The 20,429-nt window shown below is 37.8% G+C and overlaps 1 protein-coding gene across 1 annotated transcript in view; it reads right to left on the bottom strand.

Annotated features, from left to right (window-relative positions):
* The window catches only part of LOC101874712 (dipeptidyl peptidase 4), a 40,620-nt gene that overhangs the window by 6,940 nt on the left and 13,251 nt on the right, over window positions 1-20,429 (bottom strand). Inside the window, exons 9-23 of the mRNA XM_013129906.3 lie at window positions 20,162-20,322; window positions 18,132-18,235; window positions 14,394-14,529; window positions 14,207-14,251; window positions 11,368-11,472; window positions 11,198-11,265; window positions 10,953-11,003; window positions 10,373-10,497; window positions 9,422-9,469; window positions 8,846-8,944; window positions 6,742-6,811; window positions 5,078-5,272; window positions 4,159-4,213; window positions 2,024-2,123; window positions 322-386 (exon numbers count right to left, since the gene is read on the bottom strand). Coding sequence (XP_012985360.2) covers window positions 322-386; window positions 2,024-2,123; window positions 4,159-4,213; window positions 5,078-5,272; window positions 6,742-6,811; window positions 8,846-8,944; window positions 9,422-9,469; window positions 10,373-10,497; window positions 10,953-11,003; window positions 11,198-11,265; window positions 11,368-11,472; window positions 14,207-14,251; window positions 14,394-14,529; window positions 18,132-18,235; window positions 20,162-20,322 — 1,427 coding nt within the window. The remainder of the gene's footprint in view (window positions 1-321; window positions 387-2,023; window positions 2,124-4,158; window positions 4,214-5,077; window positions 5,273-6,741; window positions 6,812-8,845; window positions 8,945-9,421; window positions 9,470-10,372; window positions 10,498-10,952; window positions 11,004-11,197; window positions 11,266-11,367; window positions 11,473-14,206; window positions 14,252-14,393; window positions 14,530-18,131; window positions 18,236-20,161; window positions 20,323-20,429) is intronic.

The following is a 20,429-nucleotide window of genomic DNA, read 5'->3' as shown; positions in this document are numbered from 1 at the left end:
GGTGATTAAAATAAAACAGTTTTTACAGCTTGTTTTACAGTCTGCAAAGTAGCCAAATGGAGCTGAATGTAAAAGAAACCAAAAAAACCTAACACGCCAAACAAACAACAGAAAACCCACACCATACAGCAAGGAGTAACTACCTCATGCAAATCCAAACACATGAGACTACAGCCTCTAAAAGCACAATGCAACAGTTAGAGCTAGAAAGAAGAAAAACTTGTTTCTTCCCATGGGGAAGGAACTAGACTGTGTAAAGAAAACCAGAGTGGCTTAGGCTATAAACAACACTTCAAAGAAACAAAGTGATGTATTTCTTACATTATAGTTGTTCAGGTTATCACTTGCTATAGGAAGACCCATGTATCGCTCCGTGTATATTGAATCTGCAATAACAAAAAACAAACAAACAACAAAAAAACCCAAATCAAAACCAGAATCTGCTATTTGGTTTTCAGTCAGTCTGTCTACCAGCCTACCCACTGACAGAAGCAAGAATGCATACAAAAAACATGGAAGAAAAAAGATACAAACAGGTTTTCCACAATGAGGCTTGTAGGTAACCATCATTATTCAGAATATTTAATCTTCTTGTTGCCATGGACACCTGAATGCTGAATATTAATAAAGTACTTTGTGTCAGTGTTACCTTATTGTTATTCTTTCAGTAATCCTAACAAAATCACTGAAAAGCTTGCGGTAAAAGACTAGCATTGGACAAAACACATTTTATCTAAATGTTTCTACTAAAAATCTGTAAAATGAAAATGTAGCAGTAGATTAGGAAGCAGCTTAGCTCTATGTTATATACAGTAAATATTATGTATCTCTAATTTTCCAGATACTTCAGCATGGCCTCCTATTTCGCTTTTTGCAGATTTGCTGCTTTATTTTTATCCATACAAATCAATGCTCTGTTGTCATAGTCTAATGTCCATTTGACTTTTCGTCAGTGTTGTTGCACTGGCTGTTTTTTTCTGATGCTGAATATGCATACCTCCATAACCCTTTCCTTTATCTGATCAACTAAAAGTGGAATTTTAGAGATCCGATCTTCATTAAATAAAAAACCCCAAAACAACAACCGACCACAAAATTCCTGCCATGCTGTAATATTCATGTCCAACACCAAAGCATTATGAAATCTTCCTTACAGCCTCAACGGACTATTGCTAATACCTGGCAGTACGATTTGATCTGTGGAATTAGCCAGAGCATATCATATGCTATTATACAGACTCTATGCTAGCTGCAGCGTGATAAATTATGCCTCGTTTAGCAGAGGTTTGCCAGGAAAAGCTTTTCTTTGAACATTTTTTGACAAATCAAAACCAGAAAAGATGTAAAAATGTGGTCATATTGTACCAGTGTGTATTATATTTTTAACTGTATATCTTTTAATCTGGGAGGAGAGTCCCTATAACTGTATTTACAGCCTTATAGACTATAAGTTTGAAGCACATACAGACCTGCCCACTTGTTCAGGTTTTCCTCAAATCAAGCTATTCGTAAGATTAATTTTATAAAAATTAAATTTTACACTCTAAAAAGAACAAACCTAAAGGCAATTCAAATCCTATTCTGTTACTTTGAGCAAATTATAATGCAAATTTGATATAAAGCCTCACAGTTCATTCTTCTAAATGAAGTAGCATTTTGAAGAAGTCAAGTCTAATAGCCATGGATTTCTGACAGACAATACTGGTCTCAGAACATGTGGCAGCTTCAGAAAGCAAACAGACACATTGCAGTAATCCTACAAAATTACAATAATTTTTGCTTTATTGGAGGTTAAAGACATTACCTGGAACTGTGGATCTGACTTTTAAAAATGGAAAATAAGATTTAGGGAATTGGTGGTTTAATTTCAAAATGCAGTACCCATGAGTTCATAAAAACAGACCAAGTGGCATTTACATGGCATCTACTAGCTAATCAAAGTTCTGTGCTATGAATCAACACTTTGCAGCATGTGCACTGCAAGACATATGGGAATCCTTGTAACAAGGAAGCCATCACATACCATAATACTGCCAACTTGACACAGGGGCAACCGCTATTCCACACTTGAACACGCCGCTTCCAGAGCCAAGCACCATGGAGGTCACATATCCCCCATAAGACTGAGAAGAAAACATTGCTGTTATTTTAGTAGGAAAGAAAAGGATGGGGCCCATCTGCTAAACAGTTCATCAGACATTTATAGGCTCAGTGTTTTTCATATTAATGAACTCCATTCTGAATTTGGGTCAGATCTCACCCAACCTGCTCAGTTGGGGAAAAAGGCATCAAACAGTGCATGGCAGCTGTGGCGCTGATGAATGAGAACTTGCTGGGGAAAAAGGGTGCAAACGCTGCTGAACTGTGACTCAGCTAAGGATGACAGTGTTTGGTAGCACCGTAGGTAGCAGCGAAAAACAGGAAACAAGACACTGCTGAACTGCTGTGTCCCTCTCCGTGCTGGGGGAGTGGGTGGAAGCAGAACTCAAGCCCACAACATGCCCAATGAGTAGTTGCACTAGGGCAACTGAAAATTTACAACTCCCTCAGAGCAGGCCTATGGCAGCTCACTTGCTAACTTTCCTCCAAAGCTTTGAGAGCAAGACTGTGACTGGGAGTGAAGGATCTTCTGCAGAGTCTGTGGGAGGAACTGTGCACCAACACACTCCTTGCTATGAACAGAAAAATCACTCATAGGCTAGCCTGATACACAGAGGAGTAAATATCTGACACACTTGAGCATCCAGACAGCAAGATACCTAAACAATGTCACTGACCGCCCAAATGACTGCCCTTACTATAGTCTGAAGGGGTTATTTAGGAAAGTGTGCCCACCCACATCTAAAAGAAGAGCAATTTTTGGATCTCACTCCTGTCTTGAAACCAGATGACAAGCAAATGGAACTGTTCAAAGCCCTTAAATGTTCGCTCCAGTTTCATACTGAAGTCCTCCCAATGAGATAAGCAAAGTAGTTCACCTTCACAGTAATTAAACCCACATATACATATGTTACCTAACCTAGCCACAGTAAAGATATTATTGCTAAGATATTATTGATATTATGGCAAACAAAATTAATGTACCTAATGACAGTCTGACTATCTGAAAACTCAAGAGATAAAATCTATTTGCTAACAGGTTCAGTATCCAGGATGCATAACTCCAACATAGCTCCAAAGAGGATTGCTCTTGCACTATTCATCCCAAGGCTCATAAGGAATAAGATGATAATGCATTTAGTCCTCCATTTCTGCAGAAAGATTTTCCCTCCCACTAAAGTAAATACTACTACACTTGACTTCATACAGCACAGACATGTTGACCCCAACAAGAAAAGCTAGTAAGGGTATCATCATCATCCTGCCATCAAGTAATTTATTCACTGGTGCTTGTCACCAGCAGTGACCAAATTCCAGCTAGCAATTTAATGCAAGATCCACATTTACTCAAACACAGTATGCTTAAACAGAATATGCAAGAATACTCCCCATGACCAGAAAAACCACTGAAACAGCAACCTGGGACAGAAATGTTCAGGGTTTGAATCTAACAGATGTCACTAACACCGCATATGCACTTAGCCTTGCAGCTGAGGGGTACGTACCCTCTATTAAACACTCCCCTCTACTGTGACAAGTTTTAAAGATGCATCAAGTCAGAGAAGTCTGGCCTCTGCTTGGATATAGTGCTGAAATAAAATATAGGCAAGCACACCAACATAGCAGATTTGGATATTTTCAGGCTGCTAGTAAAAGCGGCAACCACGGCACACAGCTGCTTCACATGTAAATTTACACCTTCTTAAAAAGAAAAAAATAGAATCATTCAACTAATCCAGAGTGACACAGATGAATATATAGTTGGGTCATTTAAAAAAATATTGGTTCATCCTGCACACAGGAACTTGGCAGTATCCCCTTATTTTGTTTTTAATCCCTCTAGTAATCCTAATTTCTGTTTCAAAGGCTCCTTAATGCTTGCAAAGGGACAATGTATAGAGGCATTGTACTTCATCAGTTCATGTACTGTACTGTGCCATGACCCCAGAGATGCCTCACACTTAAGTGCTCCAGCACCCTCACACCCACCCCACCACAACAAATAGCTGTTACAATTAGGTAAAAAAAGAAATGTACCAAACTTATTGGAGTACTTACCCAACCCCAAATAGCTATTCTGTCCTTATCAACAAAGCTCATTTCAGAAAATTTTCTAAAACCAAACAGAATAATTAAATGCTTAACAGATTGCAGGTATCTGCCATTATAGAGACATGCCTGTTTTCCATCATGTCTGCCTCTTCCTATTGTAGGAATAATAATTTTCTACTTCATCAGAGTGACTGCATAAGAAAACATGAAATAATTCAGGCATGTGTATCTTTAATAAAAGTCAGAAAAACACCCGTGCTTGTGAAAGTAAACCCCAGGACACTGCAGAAGTCCTCAAACTACACTCATTGATATTTGCCTTTTTTTTAGTATTATTTTTTAAAAAGAGGAGCAATGCCCAAATTGCAGCTGTAAGGGACAGGCCAACACCTGTAGATCCAGCCAGGGTTTAAAATAAAAAAGATTCTGAAATGCTATTTGTTTATAGACTCCTTAACATTTTAAAATCCCCAAGAGCAAACCCTGTAAGATTACTTGTGATTCTGAGATTTTCATGCTGACATTGTTCAGTTAGCGAGATTCTACAAGTATAAACCACGTGATGAACGTGAATTATGGTGCAAATGCTGAGTAGCTCATACAAATAACTCCTTCACAACAGAAACATTTAAAAAGCTTGGAGTAAAACTTCCAGCTCTAAGTGTCTTGGTAGCATGCTCTTTTACTGATGTGACAGGTATTTTCTCTATAAAATCAGATATATAATAAAATTGTAGTACAGCATTAAGTCTTCTTTCTTTTCGAGTGTAGAACAATAATTTGCCCACAAATGACACACTTCAGCATAAAGAATTAATGCAGAGTTTAGTTATGCCTTTGACAGTGATTTCAAGATGACCTTTCCCCCCACCACAGCAAGCACAGAAAAGAAGGAGCAGATGTTGACCATTTCACTGTAGCTCACCTTGCTGCTGCTATCTGATCTTCCACTTCATATGTTCCCAGCCTTCGATTTATTGCATGCATAATTTCATCCCCTTGGTATCCACTTCCTCTGCCATCAAAGCTGGCCACAATGATCTGCTCGGTGCTTGCAAGGTAAGTAGCCCAGCTGATCCGGAAGACATAATCCACTTTCTGACTACAGGGTCCTGCATACCTGGGGAAAAAGTGCCACAGAATTCAGGCATTAATTCTCCACATATTCTTGTATCAAGCATTTGAAATACAATTATTGCTGACAATTTTCAGCTGGTAATGAAGATTATTATCTGACAAACTGAACTGAGCAAACAAGAAAAGCATCACTCACTGACTCCAAACTGCTGCTTTGTCTGCACACTAAAAGCAATACGCTTTTTCAAAACGTCAACTGCTAATCAAGAAAACAGACAGGATTTTGTGTTATTGCTTTCTGCTCCAACTTTTATTATTTTGATTTTAAGCAGGTTGTCAGAAATCCAAATCAAATTCTTTTGTTGTGTTGGCATATCTAGTCACCTGAGCTTCAAAGCAATGCTCTTCAAGTATTTCTGTTCCAGTTACCCATCATTTATTTGGTTAAAGTCTGAAATCAACAAATAGCCTTCATTTGGGAAGATGGAAGAGACCTTTTTCTGCATTTTTACTGCCTCGTCAGTGTTCCCTACAGTCTAAACTTTCTTATGCAGGTGGAGGAAAAGAAAGAAAAAAAGCATTTTTCTCATTATTAAAAGCAAAGTAAAACTGGGAATTCTCTGTATCGAGCTTTGTTTTTACACCCTATGCATCCTGACACTTCTGAAGTGATTTCTGATACAAATCTGATCACCATGAAGCCAAAGTGATCCTGACAAAGGCCCAGGTAAGTCAATAAGAAAAAAAAAGAATGAAAAACAAAGTAATTCCTAAGAAGCAAAGAGCACTGACTTCTCATTAAAATGCTCAACAGGCATATCAAAAGTATTACAGTGCTACCAAATCACATTATATAAAGATGTATCTAACAACAGGAGTGTTTTTGTGGATTCAGCCTTTCATAAGAAAAGGAAAATATTAACATTACTATTTTAATGCATAGCTAAATTTCAGTGATTTCCAGATAGAAGAAAACACCGTCATGAACAGAAGTGCTAAGGAAGAATGGACCAAACAGTACGTGCTAATGGTCTTGAATTTATGAAAAAACCCAACAAATGCAATCCTGACCACAGCATGCAGTTTCCCAACAGTTGGCAGTCAAGTATCAGAGAAAATGCAATGTCACACTCATTACTTCAGCTTTGGGATACACAGATTATCCAGGGTTTAATTCTGGAACATAATTTCATTTAGTATTTTTCCTAAGGAACTGTAAGAGCAGAGGTGGAGGTAAGCTAATACTAACATCCTGGCTTTTTATTCAGACACAGAATGCATCTGTACCTCTGACACCAGCAAAATAGGTGCTTCTTAAGCATTACATCATCTTAAGGTACAGGAATCTACCACAAATTGGGATACACTTCATTTTTTTCATTCCCTCTTAAAACTACTTCAAGAAGTAATTAGAAAACATGCCAGTTTTGTGTTTCCTGATCTTATTAAGAGCATTTGAAGTAGATGAAAGTGATTATTAACACAACATTGCCATGTAACTTGAAGACTTACACATCAAGGAGCAGAGGGTACTTCTTTGATGAATCGAAATGGGGAGGCAATATCATTTGATACCACAGGTCTGAAAGGGAAATAAGTTTGACATAGGTCAGTTCTCCAGCAAAATAATTTGGCATGCAGTGCAATTCATACAGGAGCACATTTGAGTCCCTCCCTAAAAAGTAATTTCATCTGAACTGTCCTAATATCTACAGGTAAATGTTCCTGCCTAATCTAAGGCTTATTATTGTTTTCTTCTAAAATGTTTTACAGCTAGGCTATCAGGAAGTCTGGGATTGGAGTTTCTACAATAATGTAGGGGACTCACCGTGCTGCCTTGTAACATTATCCTACATTATAAGCTTACACGCAGAACTTCGTAAGTAGCTCTACACTAGTACATCTGACACTAGCTCAGAAATGTTTCTCTACTCGAATTCCTCTCCCAGCACAAAGAAGAAATGTTAAATGTTTTGAACCTGCCAGATAGGCTTTGCATGACAGTTTGTAAAGCACCCCAGAAACATATCCAAATAGCTATTATTTCTCAAGAAACATTGATTCCAGTTCCAGCCATGTTACTCTTTCCACCCAAGCTGGCTGAGAGTTAGTTGAATATTTTAAATGCAAACCGTGTAAGTTTTGCAAAATGATTGGCTTGGCTGTTCATGCATGAATTCTAAAAGAACTGATTCTGCAAAGGAAGCAAGGGGGATGGACTGCACTGCAGTAATAGCCAACGTGCAAGTTTTGCATATTCATATCTGGACAAATCTCTGTAAGACATTAAACCACCAACAAAATCAACAACCTAAACTGAACACATGAAAATACTAATTTTACTTTTGTGTACTCTATAGTCACAGGAGCAGATTTCTTCTTTGATTACATACATGGATTAGTGAGCAGAATTTGAAGTAGGACTACATAAATGGATTTACTTCTCCTATTTGTGACACCAAAAAAAAAGATTCCCCTTACCCAAAAGCTTTTACCCTGAAGAGATGAATTAGTAAGAACAAATAGGAAGAAAAAAAAGAAAGAATATACAACTGATAGCACGAAGAACATCTTTAAACCTCCATCTTGCCTGGAAGATTTCATCTTTAGCCCTAGTAAAAATGTGACAGAAAGACAGAAAACACAAAGTTAAAGAGAGTTATTATATAAATAGGTAACAATGGAAGGAGGGAGGCATCAAGCAGAACAGTTAACAATGACTGACAGAACTAAGTAGTTTGTAAAATATAATTCCCTTAATATTCATTCTTTTTATCAAGAGGAAGTTTGTCACAAAGATAAAAGCTAGTAGTAAAGGCGGCAGCAAGAACAGATTAGGCAGGTACCAGGCCTCCCACTGCCTATCACAGCTGGTTCCTCAGCCTAGAAGCATACCAAGAAAGCTGCTGTACCCAGATGTGCAAATTCTGAGGGGCACCATTAGCAACGCATTAGCAGTTCCATTTTTACCATTTCATTTTAGTCTGTATTCAAAGATTTATGTAGTCTTAGAGCATGGACGTGCTTTTAGGAACATGACTATTCAATCCAAATACTCCCCTACACAATGTCAAAGGTCATCTAGTGGAAATGTAGCCTAAAGGATTTTGTAAGCTTTTCCATTTAATTTCTGTATACATTTTTTGTTACTAACTGAACTTCTCTACTTGCCAACTTGCTAACACAAACTAAAGGGACTTGTACCTGTAAAGTAAGAGTTAACTGAATTTATAACTTGATTTAAATTAAACGATGCTTATGAGCTTTGTGCCCCACCCCCACTCCTGTAATTTATTTAATGTGGTGCTAGGGACTTCTGTTTTTCAGGTAAGTATCAAAGAAAAGGAATTGAGCCACTTCTTTATGAAAACATCAAGGTATCACAGGAGGACAAAAGCACATTTTAGTTAAGAATATTTTGGGATTCCTGGAAAAATAAAACAAACAACCCAGAATGTTTGGAGATGTCAAAAAAAAGTCCCAAATTTATCTTGCCTTTAAGTTCTGAATAACTGCTGTAATCCCCACTACACCCACCTCTTCTGTAATTGTTTTCATCAGGAGACCCTGAAGCACTTGGTGAAAGGGAGAAAGAAACACATGGTTTTGAACTTACTGTATCCACCTATAAGAATGGAGCCAAATTTTTTTGAAGGCATCTGAATATCTTCCAACGAACTTTCCAGTTTGGTGTTGTTTTCCAAGTATCTGAGGACTAGATAACATAGTTAGTAAAAGATTAAATACATTATTTTCAAATGCATAGCTCTTTAATTGTGAACAACTTTAAAATTCAATCTGAGATGATGGCAGCCTACACTGCAGTTTTAGCTTACTGCAGTTTTTGTTTTTCCTCTCAGATTCAATGTTTACAATAGTTTTCCTTCAGTAATTTAGTAACCAGAAAGCTGGTTTCCCTGTTTTTCATCTAAGTGCAATTTCAGAAAAACTGAACAATTATCCAGTAAATAAGTCATACATTACTCACTGTTTTCTAGCACAATGTAAAATATTATTAAATAAACTATGACTAAATGTATGCCAAGCTATGTAATCTATTCTTCTGGTTAACTATACTAATCATCTGAAATTAAATTTACCCTTTATAACTGACATTTTAATTACTATACTAAGCAATTTACAGTGCAATTTTATGAGTCAACACAAAATATATTTTAAGACAATCCCATACCTTGATCATTACTGCTTCTGTGTAGAGTAGATATAGGCAGGCCGGGACCTGTTAACAGAGCACGAAACCTTCATGTTTGCATGATGTCTCAAAATACAGCCCTCAAAGTAACTGGAAGTGGGTGAATCATAAAAGCTCAGAATTCGTTTCCCTCCAGTCTGCACAAGCTGGATTTTTAGTTGGGCCCAAACTCAAGTCACAGGATCCTGTAAAATATGCAAAGTGTCTCGCAGGCAAACCACATGGTTGTGAAGAATTAAACTGCTACTCTTTAGCAAAACTGGTTGTGGACCACAGTTTGGAAATCAGTAAGCCTTGTCACGGAGACCACAGCAGCCTTCTTCAACCAACCCATTGCTACAGCTTGGCAGAACAAATCCCTCCCTGCTGTCTGTCTGTCCTTCTAGCCCACAGGTCAAGGAACACCTTGGCATCATAACAACATACAATTCAATTTAAGGGAAATTTCAAAGATTTTATTTTTTCCCATCCTTTAATTTTTCCCTTGTAGTATCTAGTACAAGCACTTAAAGGTCAGAGACAGACTACAGTCCCACTGCTTTAACTTATGACTATCTTCACCGGATTTACTATCTTCACCGTATTTTTATGAACAGGACCATCTATCTCAGCCTGAGCTTGCCTTGTTCCCTGAGCCTTCAAATTCCTTCTACAGACACAAGCTTCCCATGCAGCTCTTGAGGAGCTAGAGAGAACAGGAGTCTTTTGCACCTATTTCAGGACCACTGATAAAATTTGATCTACCCCTGGAATTTTTGACAAGGTGCTTTGAAACTAAGGAGTATGTTTTTCTGCTGCCAATGTATTTATCCAGTGATACCAACACATATCATTGTTCCACAGTGCATATCAAGATCTTGATGAAGTGAACTTCCCCACCCAACTAATCAGTGAGTCAAGTTTATGTCAGTTAATTCGAGATATACTCACCACGACAATCTAGTTGATAGTACTGTGCATCTTTGCTGAAGGACACAGAATAATACTGGCACCTTTCTCGATTCAGATCACAGCTAACACATTTAGTGGAGTTTGAACCGCTTTCCAAGAGCACTCTGCAAAGTAGATGAGCTTCATTTCAGAGATGTTTTTTTTTGTCTTTAAGCTATGCTAAACTAAGGCATGATTTTAAAATAAAATGACCAAATGAAATATGTTAAAATTCAGGAGTAAAGTTCTTACTGATTTAAAAATTAGAGAAAACAGATTTTAATTTTTTAGGTTCAATTAATACTGGAATTATAGTCATAGCAAAAAAAGCATAAGAGGTTTTCTTTAGGGGTTTGTTGCTAATTCATTTCACAATTGTCCTTATATTGACTAAATTTATAGAAAAATATTGTAGTTATTTTTCCAATTTATACTCCTACACTATTTTTCATTAAATATCCTATAAAGGATCCCACAATAGATTGTGAACATCCTAATCTTTAATTTTGCAATGCTTTTTCTTAAAGTTTCATTTTCATTAACAAATATTTTACTTGTACTGCAGAAAAAAAAGTCTTACTTATAAAGATTTCTTCCTCCTGGCATTCCATTTTCATTACTAATGTAGTACCTATAAAAGCAAAACATACTGGTTTTGACAAAATATATACAATATATTACAATATTTAAAAGTTTATCTTACAAGTTTAGATCAGATTTTCAATGAGTTAAATGATACCTTCTCCTTGTTCTCCCTCCCTACTTGCTTAGACCCTTGTTACAAGCTCTCCTGATAGGAATCAACAGCTTAATTACAATACTTACAAAAAGTTACTGGTTACAGCTGCTATGCTGATTACTTCCCATTTTCCTGCAGTAATAGGCACTGGAGCCTGGAGAGGTGGGGAAGGCAAGGCAGAAAGTAGAATGTGAAGCTCCCCAGTCACCAAGAGAAAGACAGGTCAGCAGTGACTGTCCTACACCTTATTACCTACCTGTGAGCCATTTATGTAATGGATGTGCTTGTAACCTACTGTATTGCTGAAGACTCTGTAGTAGGTAATGTTGTCGGGTGCAAAGTGAGGGACAGATGGCTGAAACTTGAACAAAAGAGAGATGCCTATTAAAGCAAACAATAAAACTCCAAAATGATAAATTTAGTTTTGATATTTCTGAACAGGAGTTTCAATACTTAAAACAACCCATCACTGAATGTACTGGGATTTTTTTTTTTGCCTACTAAACAGGTAGAACCTGTAGCCACTACCCTAAAAATAAACACACTTAAAATATTTTCTTGCTCCCTTCCATAGCAGAATTTCCTGAGTACTAGTCCTGGTAATGATCGAAGTTCCCTCCTACCTTCCTTGAATTTGAAATCCTACAGTTGTTCCTAGTTTCCTTCCATTTTAGGACACAATATGTGCATGTACAAAGTCACTGTTTTATTCTGTCCAATGACAACATGCGGCTGTAACCTACAGCAATGTCAACACTGCAGATACATTTTCCTTAATTTTCCCATTTTAAAATGTGCTTGTGAACAAATTCTTTGATTTTTTTTCTTTTTTTCTTTTTAGCCTGACAATGAAAAATACCCTTATTTAAAGAACACAAGCTGCTTTCCAAGAGGAAATTTTGCTACTAAGAAGAAAAAAACCCCAACTGATTACAGAATGCCAGAGAACCCAAACTGGAATGATATTTTCATGAAAGAACTATCCACTTATCAATTGGGAGTGACAGAAATGAATGGATTCCTTCTACTGACTGTCATTTGGATGTGCTCCATATGGTAAAGAGAAAAACAAGAGGAATGAAACTGAGTCGAAGAAATACAAGTTACTTCTGTGATAAACGTCCAAGCCAGCTAAATGTTAATTAGGCAACTGACACAATGCAATTACCTCCAAAACAGTATACCCATTTTTTAAATGGAGGTTGAAATAGAAAGATGAAGTGACTTGCCTCTGGTCACCCAATATAAGCAATGCCAACTTGCGTCGTCCTAACCCATGTGATCCAGATCATCTCCCCTTCATCCCTAGCAATATTTTTTGCAAAAAATAACCTGGCAAATATTTTGCTATCTTCTCCCTTATCACAGTCTTGCTTTTTCAAAGTGTGACTTTCCTTCAACTCAACTGGCAAGCTTTAACTTAACTCATGACCTGGAAGCCTTATGCAGTAACACAGGCTGTTCTGAGCATTCTTAGATTAAGCATAAATTCATCTCTACTTTGGAAAGGGGGGAAAAATATAAAAGAAAGAGAGTGCAAAAGAAAAAAACCCATTATATATACACAAAGAGAGAACTACATATATATATTTTACACACCTATTTACTTAAGTTTGTATATACACTTATATGAATTGTATACATATGTATGTGTGCATATATATACACATCCCCTTTATATATATATATATATATATATATATATATATATAAACTGCTTTATCAAATGTCATTTTATCATCCCTAGGTAAGAATAAAAGAACAAATATACCTTTCCTATCCCCTCTTTAATCCTCTCTACTTTCCACTCCCTTCTGAAATCCAAGAATCATATAGTGATATTATCTTTTTCTTCCAACAGCTCCTAAGATGTGGGTTGTCTCTTTAAAAGAAACAAAAAACCAACAACCTAGTTTAATGGCACAGACTTGCATTTTGCCCTCTCATTTTGCACAACTGTTTACAAAGTCTGCAGCTTGATCATCACATTGTCTAATTGTGAAGCCTTTGCTGCAGAGAAGCAAAATGTGTCAGCGTTAAGGCCTTCCTTTCCATATCAAATTTGACAGCAGGTGGGTTGATCTCTCATCTTCATACTGCGGATGATTTCATCCCTGCTGTTGCCTCCCTCTTTGCATTTCTTTAAACTTTCATTTTTGACTTCAAAAGTGAATTAGTGACTAAAGCATAATCAGTGTGTGGAAAATGCGGGAGTGGAAAGTGTACTCTGTGTTCTCATCAAAAACTCTGAAACTCATTTCTCCCTCCAAGTCTGAACTTTTGCATCTCTGCTTCACTTCCCCCAGATCTTCTGTGTAGTTCATTAGGTGCCTACTCTCTACCATGTACAAAAGGACTGAGAAGCAGCTTTGAAAGCATCATCCAGACAGTAGCAATTGGTTTAGTAGAAGTTTATGAACATTTTAATCTGTCCAGTTATTTGCATCTTGTCCCCCATTCTATTCAATGGGTGTTTCAGGTGGGGGGACAATAAATAAATAAAAAGCCCCAAAGAGAATGTAGAATGGTTTGTTGCAACCTGAAATGCTAGACATGACTTTTGTCCTCTATATCTTTCCTCCAACAGAATTCAAAGGTTATAGGATACACTTCTTTATACATTTTATCCCCTAGATCATTCTAGAGGTGGCGGGAAGACTGGAAAGCTGCCAAACCAGCATAGCTGACAACTCCCCCAGAACAGAGGGAATTCTGATTCTGCCTCCTTCACTCCCCTACCTACTGCTACCAAAATGGTAGCTCAGAATTAAAAAGGAGTCTGGAAGAAGCACTGCTTTTTGGCAAGCTGAACATGATGCACGGGTTGTAGAGGACACAGTTACAGCTCCAGCCCATGCTGCACTGTCAGCCCAGCCTGGGAGTTCAGAAATGCCATACCCACGAAACCTTAAAACTGGGAGCAGGGTGGTGTAGCAGCTCCATTCGAGACCATTTTTTCCTTTACATGTAAAATGCAACAAGTGAATGGATCAGACCTAAGCACAAGAGGCACTGCAACTGGCGAGGCTCATGTGAACTTTTCTTAATTATCAGTGTTATTTAGCATGTAACACTTTTAGACATTGAACACTTACTCTGCCAATCCAGCCAGTTGTACTTTCTTCTGTATGCTGTTTTTCCTAAGAAAGAAAAAACAATCCCACAACAATTATGTTTATTTTACATCAGGCTGTTTCTACAATTATAAACATATGGAGATACTCTGCTCCTTTCTAGTTTCATTTATCAAGCACTGTGACTCTCTCACCTCCTTTTTCTTACCTGTGGACACAACCAGTTTCCAGTAGCACTTTCAAAGTCACAGACTGCGAGGACTGAAAAATTCTGAATTCTTCTGAGCCACTGGAGACAAATCCTTTCATCCGTCACCCATGTTACACCACTCAAATAATGATCCCTGAAAACAGCAATAACATTAGATACTTAAAATCCTCTCTGCCATAGCATACTATGCAATAGCATTCAGCAATTTACTGAATGAGACTCATCTGGCTATTTTCACTTCTATCTACTCTTCCACAATAAACAATGATGCAAACATAATTGAGCCATTTTCTTGTAAATTGTTTTTGTCATTAGTAGATCTTTTGCTTATTTTCATTCATACAATAAAGAATTAGATGTTTTGTACATAACCACTTCAAGAAAGACTGAAATTCAATTCTAACAGCCAGATCACTATCCTCTAACGCATAAAATAGCTACTCCAGACTGTTCATAGATCTCGTACTGTGTGCATCTTCTGAATACTGAGTGGTACAGGCCCTAGACTTTGGAATTTTATCTTTAGTTGCATGAAGTTGGTTGCTTGTAAGCACTTCCTGAGTGATATGTATCTTTGTTCAATTTAATACTTATTTCCATGATTTAGAATGGAGGGAGAGATCATACCAAGAACAGCTATTACTATTTGAATATTTTACTTCCATCTTTAGAATACCAACTAGTTGACATGAAATATGGGAGTATCTTAAAGAAAAAAAGTAAATTTCATGAATATTCCTATATATTAATTTTAAAAAGGCACCATATAAAATTTAGCGGTTTTGTTTACCATTATAATCTGTTAGATGTACTCATCTCTTCTTATTTTAGATCTCTCCTATCTCCTAGAAGACTTATGAACTAAAAATAAAACAAACCTCCCCTCCAAGGCAAGTATACATTTTTAACTGGAATTTGCACATTTGACTTAGTTCCAAGTTCATGCTATCTTCCCCCCCATCCCCCCCCAAAGTTAGTTAACAAAAATGTGTGGGAAGTTTTGTGATGGAGTGAGTATATTCATGATCACTGGAGGGTGGGGAAGTGGGGAAAAAACGAAAAAGAAAATACTACAATTAGAGTGGATGGATTAAAAATATATGCCAACTGGTTGCTGACCACTTTCAGGTTTATTTCTAAACTGCAGCCTAGAAATCACGTTTGAAAAAGATCTATTTTTATATTTATATTTGACTGGGAAGTTAGTAGGTCATTTAATTGTTATTGTCACTGCTTCAAACAGTGTATTTTAGACCAAAAATACTGTAAAAGCACTCTGCAGGAGCTTGATCAATGGAAAAAAAACCCCCAACCCAAACCAAACAAACCCAAACCTTGTGTTCCTCATGTACCTGTAACACCCAGTTCCCCTTTCTTAAAAAAGGGAATTAGCCCCACAGTTTTTGTTCCCTCAAAGTAAGAGAAGTTAATTCTGGAGACTATACATCATTTGTCAGACAAGATGGACAGTCAAGATAAAAACTGCCAACAGAATTACTATTACACTGTTATTATAGTAAATATTTTAAAGTTGTTATAGAGACTTGGAGTGCACCCTTCAGTTTTCAACAGCCCATCCCTGGCAGTGTTCAGGCTGGATGAAGCCTTGGGTGATACGGTTTAGTGTGAGGTGTCCCTGCTCATGGCAGGGGGTTGGAACTAGATGATCTTAAGGTCTTTTCCAACCCTAACTATTCTATGATTCTACCAAATGTTAACTAAGCTGAAATTAAGTATAGCATACAGTAGTTCTGCATTGCCCTTACTCATTTGCTACTGAGAAAGGATATTCCTGCAATAACTGTCTGGAGCTCTCTACTCAGAGGACTTATTTTTAGGACAGATCACTTCAGACAAGAAGCATCCACTGCCCTCATCCTCCTATTATCCAACAGGAGCCCCCTGTACCCATGATGCTAAAAGTGATGTCTATACACTGCATGGATTTCATGCTGGTAATTTGTGCAAAAAATATCAGGTTTCATCTACCATGATGTGTGGTGCTGCCATTTCAGATTTTGGCAGCTTTCCTTGACAAAACTTCTCCTCTGAAACAGAAGTGTGGTGTGCCCCCTTCAAATGTGGAGATGCAACTGCTGTGCATACAAGCTCTGGATAGCACTGCAACAGGAAACCATTTGCTGGGGCATTGCCCCTCAAAATCCCCACCCAGGCAGGTCAGGTATGCCACCAATTCAAACTTAGTTTTACTCAGAATCAGGCTCCAAGAGAGTAAAAATAGAATTATCTATCACAAAAAAGTAACCTTTCCTGTCAAATAGTGGTATAAATATACATGCCATGCAAATATCCATTACTTTGCAGCTCCAGGAGCAAACCTACCCAACAGCAACATTGCACATCACTTGCTTTTTCCTACTCATGTACTTTTGCTCTTGCAAAATTCCTCAAGACTTGTTCTGGCCACCTCAACGTTTGTAGGACACATGTGAGGCTTAACCATTACCTGGAGCAACCATTGTGAGAAAGATGAAATTTCATTCCTTGCACTCATCATTCAAGACTGGTTTACACTGTTACATTAATTTAAATGTGGATTAACTCCATATAAATGTCAGGGCTATATGTTAGCCAAATGGATACAAGGTTGGAAGGGAGATGATGGTCACTCTCCCCAGGTAACAGCAGCATTGTTCAGCTTTCATTAGGTGTGAACAAAAGATAAAACATGGCTCTAAGACAGCAAGAATCTCAACCAGAATTAAGCAAAACATATAGGGCTTTTACTTCTGGGGCACTGAAATTCTGAAGAAAACCAGTGTACAACAGCTACTTAACACCTTGCTATTGCAGTGTTACTGCACAGAAAGGATAAAGAATAACATTCATAACATCTCTGCATTAAGCAAGATTTTAGTTACCCCGTGGTGAGGACTGAAACAGAATAGCACTGAGATTCCAGTTACAATTTTTTGGCCAATATGTTCAAAATGCTGGTTTTGTGCACTAGCTAACAGCCCTCTTTTGTTTTCCCCTGGAATTTATTGGTGTAACCTATGCTTCCATATCAGTGTTTGTAAGTGCAAAGCTTTAAAAAAATTCTACAATGCTGTTAAAAAGGAACAACAAAATCCAGGATCTAGGATACCAAATTCTGTGTGCATGCATTTTAAATCAATTTAGCTGCTCTTTACAAAATACATTTATATCATGTTGTGCATTTCCAGTGGCATTTTGAGAAATACGATTTTCCATTTACTGTGAGAGGTGCTGGTTTTCACCATGTTTCCAAAGAAAACAAACATTTTGAGTATAAGTTTGAAGATCAGTCATGATACCTTGCCTTAGCAAGGAGTCTGCTTCCAATGAAATCAAATCTCCACTTACCATTAAGGTTTTGTTTTGTTCCCCACCCCACCCCCCCCCCCCCCCCCCCCCCGGTGAACTGGAATACATACATTATAATTTGATTATACCAAAACTTGCTCATATTAAAGTTGTACTGTGAAATGACTTCACCATAGTTAGACTCCACTGAATGTGATGAGCCAAGAACTTGTCAAATTCTGAATATAACATACATGGAATATGCCATCTATATATAATCACTAGGAGGATAATCTCTGAGCAGATTTTTGCTGGTAAATCTTGTTGCTATCGGAGCCCCAGGACTGGGAAAAACTGCCATATAAACTGAATACAAGGTGGTCACACATCAAAGCTCCTCCTCTCCCACCAGAAGAAACAAGCAAACATTGAACCAAAATTTCTTACCCTGATATTATTTCTGCAGGTGGAGGAATTTCAGCAGGGTTGACAATAGGAAGTGATCTGGTATCCACAATAAAGAATTGCACAGTTGGATTTTTAGCTCCTGCCTAAAAATAAATTTTTTCATTGTACTTTTGAGGAGAGAATATTCTTTGTGAAGTAAGTGTATGAAACGATAGCCAAAGAAATTACTAGAATGAGGTAGAACCAGCCAACTTCAAACATTTGAAAAGACAAGTTCCTAAATGCAGTTCTTAAGATCAGTACATAAATTATCCTTTGTGGGGTTTTTTTATATATATGGAAGTGTTAGTTATGCATCTCTAGATAAGAAAGACTACTACATTTAGAAACACCAGTAACTACATAGGGCTTGCTGTACCCAAAGCTGTTTTGGGCAATATTTCATCCCACATGCCACACACAGTACCTAATGGTGAATCAAATCCACTGCTAACAGATAGAAAACTTCTTCTTCATGGAAGAAGACTTACATTAAGTGTTCACATAATAAATAGCTGCCTATATCACAATCAAAGCTGTGACTGCAGCAATTCCCATTATTTTTAATGTAGTATTACTGACAGTAACATAACTGTGTCAAAAAGGGATTCTCTAGAATTTAACTAGTCAAGTCCTCATCATAATGGTTAAATAGCTGTAGTTGACCCCCCTACAGAAGTCAGCAATATTCCAAACCCAAGAGGTTTTATAATAATCAAAGGTGCAATTTAAATTGGCAGCTCATTCCACACCTATGTCTGTTCACAGACAGCATGCTCAGGGCAGAGTGCCTGCAGCAGTCCACAAGCCCAGCACCTACTGTGAGCAATGGTGACCTCCCTGGAGGAGGCTCCAAGGGGACCCATGAAGGCAAAACGTGTACCTGAAGTTTTGGGAAAGTTAGGAAGTGAATGACCACGGCTGCTGCACAGAAAGGTGACCCTGGACACAAAGAGGACCAGAGGGCAGCTCTTTACAAACAGCTGAAACAGCTGAGCAATCAGTCGACTGTATCAGCTGTTCTGCCCCAGTTAATCGAAAGAATGAGACTGTCTTCCTGAGCTGGCCAGACCAGCATGTGGGAGCATATACAGGTACCTCAGCCCAACACAGACTATAAAAAACAAATGATGAACAAAAGGAACTGAAGAAAGTGATGGGCTTGAAATGGTTTCAACCTATGTAACTCCCTCCCAGCAAGGGGAACTCCCAGCACTGCGGCAGTGAGCATGTTATGGAGAGCCTCAATGAGAACTGTGTTTATGTCACGATTCAGCAGTATAGTGCAATATTGTTGTACTTTGCACTTGTATTGTGTCTTAAGTGCAATGATGCACCTACTAAATCAAAACCCCATATAACTTCAAAAAACTTCATACAGGTAAATATTGTATTAAACATGAAACCCTCTACCTATGAAGTACCTGAGAGAATCAGTCTGTAGCACATTGGGCTCTCTCACACCATTTAGTCCAGTGGCAACTGTGCCACGAGCAGTGGGCACAAAATCACGTGGAGAGGAAGGGAAAGGGAAGGAGCTGCACACACTAAAGGCTTCCCTCTAACAGCTAAGACTGAAAGAGCTTTATGTCTAGACAAAGAAACTCCATCAGCAGATTCCTCTGCTTCACCCCAATATAGGAAGCATCCAACAACTAAAACTGCTACATTGAAGCTGAGAAGTTTCCACTAGCAATACCATGCACAACCCTAACACCGTGTACATTTGCCAAATGCTTTGTACCAATTTCAACTTCCTAGGCCTTTTTTTCTCTCTCAACATCTACTTGCTACCTCAAAATTGTCTGGTGAAACAACAAAACCTTAAATCATACTTTTTTTTCCTTTTTGCTTTCCCATGGAGATAATAAAATACTTTAACATTGCCAGATGCTGTTGACTTCAGAAAGAGTAATCACAGCAAGCTGTTGAGGAGAGACAGACAATATTTTCATTAGCAGAAACTGATTAAATGAGACTACTGTCTTAATGAAACTGCAGAACCACCATGTTTAATAAATGACACAGACCTTGGGATACGGGATTCTAATGGTCTTTGGATACTGCAAGGTGTCCTCAGAATAAAAGGAATACTCTATAACAGGAACTTCTGAATCATTAAATGCTGCATATGCCACAAAACTGCCATTTGGAGACCACCACAGAGCAGAATGGGTGCCAAACATTTCCTCTGAAAGAGATGTAAATGCATTTAAGTTATAATTGATAAGTTGGCTCTTGTCCTAGGTACTGTTCTCATCAGTTTTTCATAGGATTTTTTTTAATTGAAGCTCAGGT

The sequence above is a fragment of the Melopsittacus undulatus genome, chromosome 8, assembly GCF_012275295.1.
Source record: "Melopsittacus undulatus isolate bMelUnd1 chromosome 8, bMelUnd1.mat.Z, whole genome shotgun sequence".
Taxonomy (NCBI): Eukaryota; Metazoa; Chordata; class Aves; order Psittaciformes; family Psittaculidae; genus Melopsittacus; species Melopsittacus undulatus.
The sequence above is the reverse complement of the archived record's forward strand: the minus strand, read 5'-3'. Positions and strand labels throughout refer to the sequence as shown.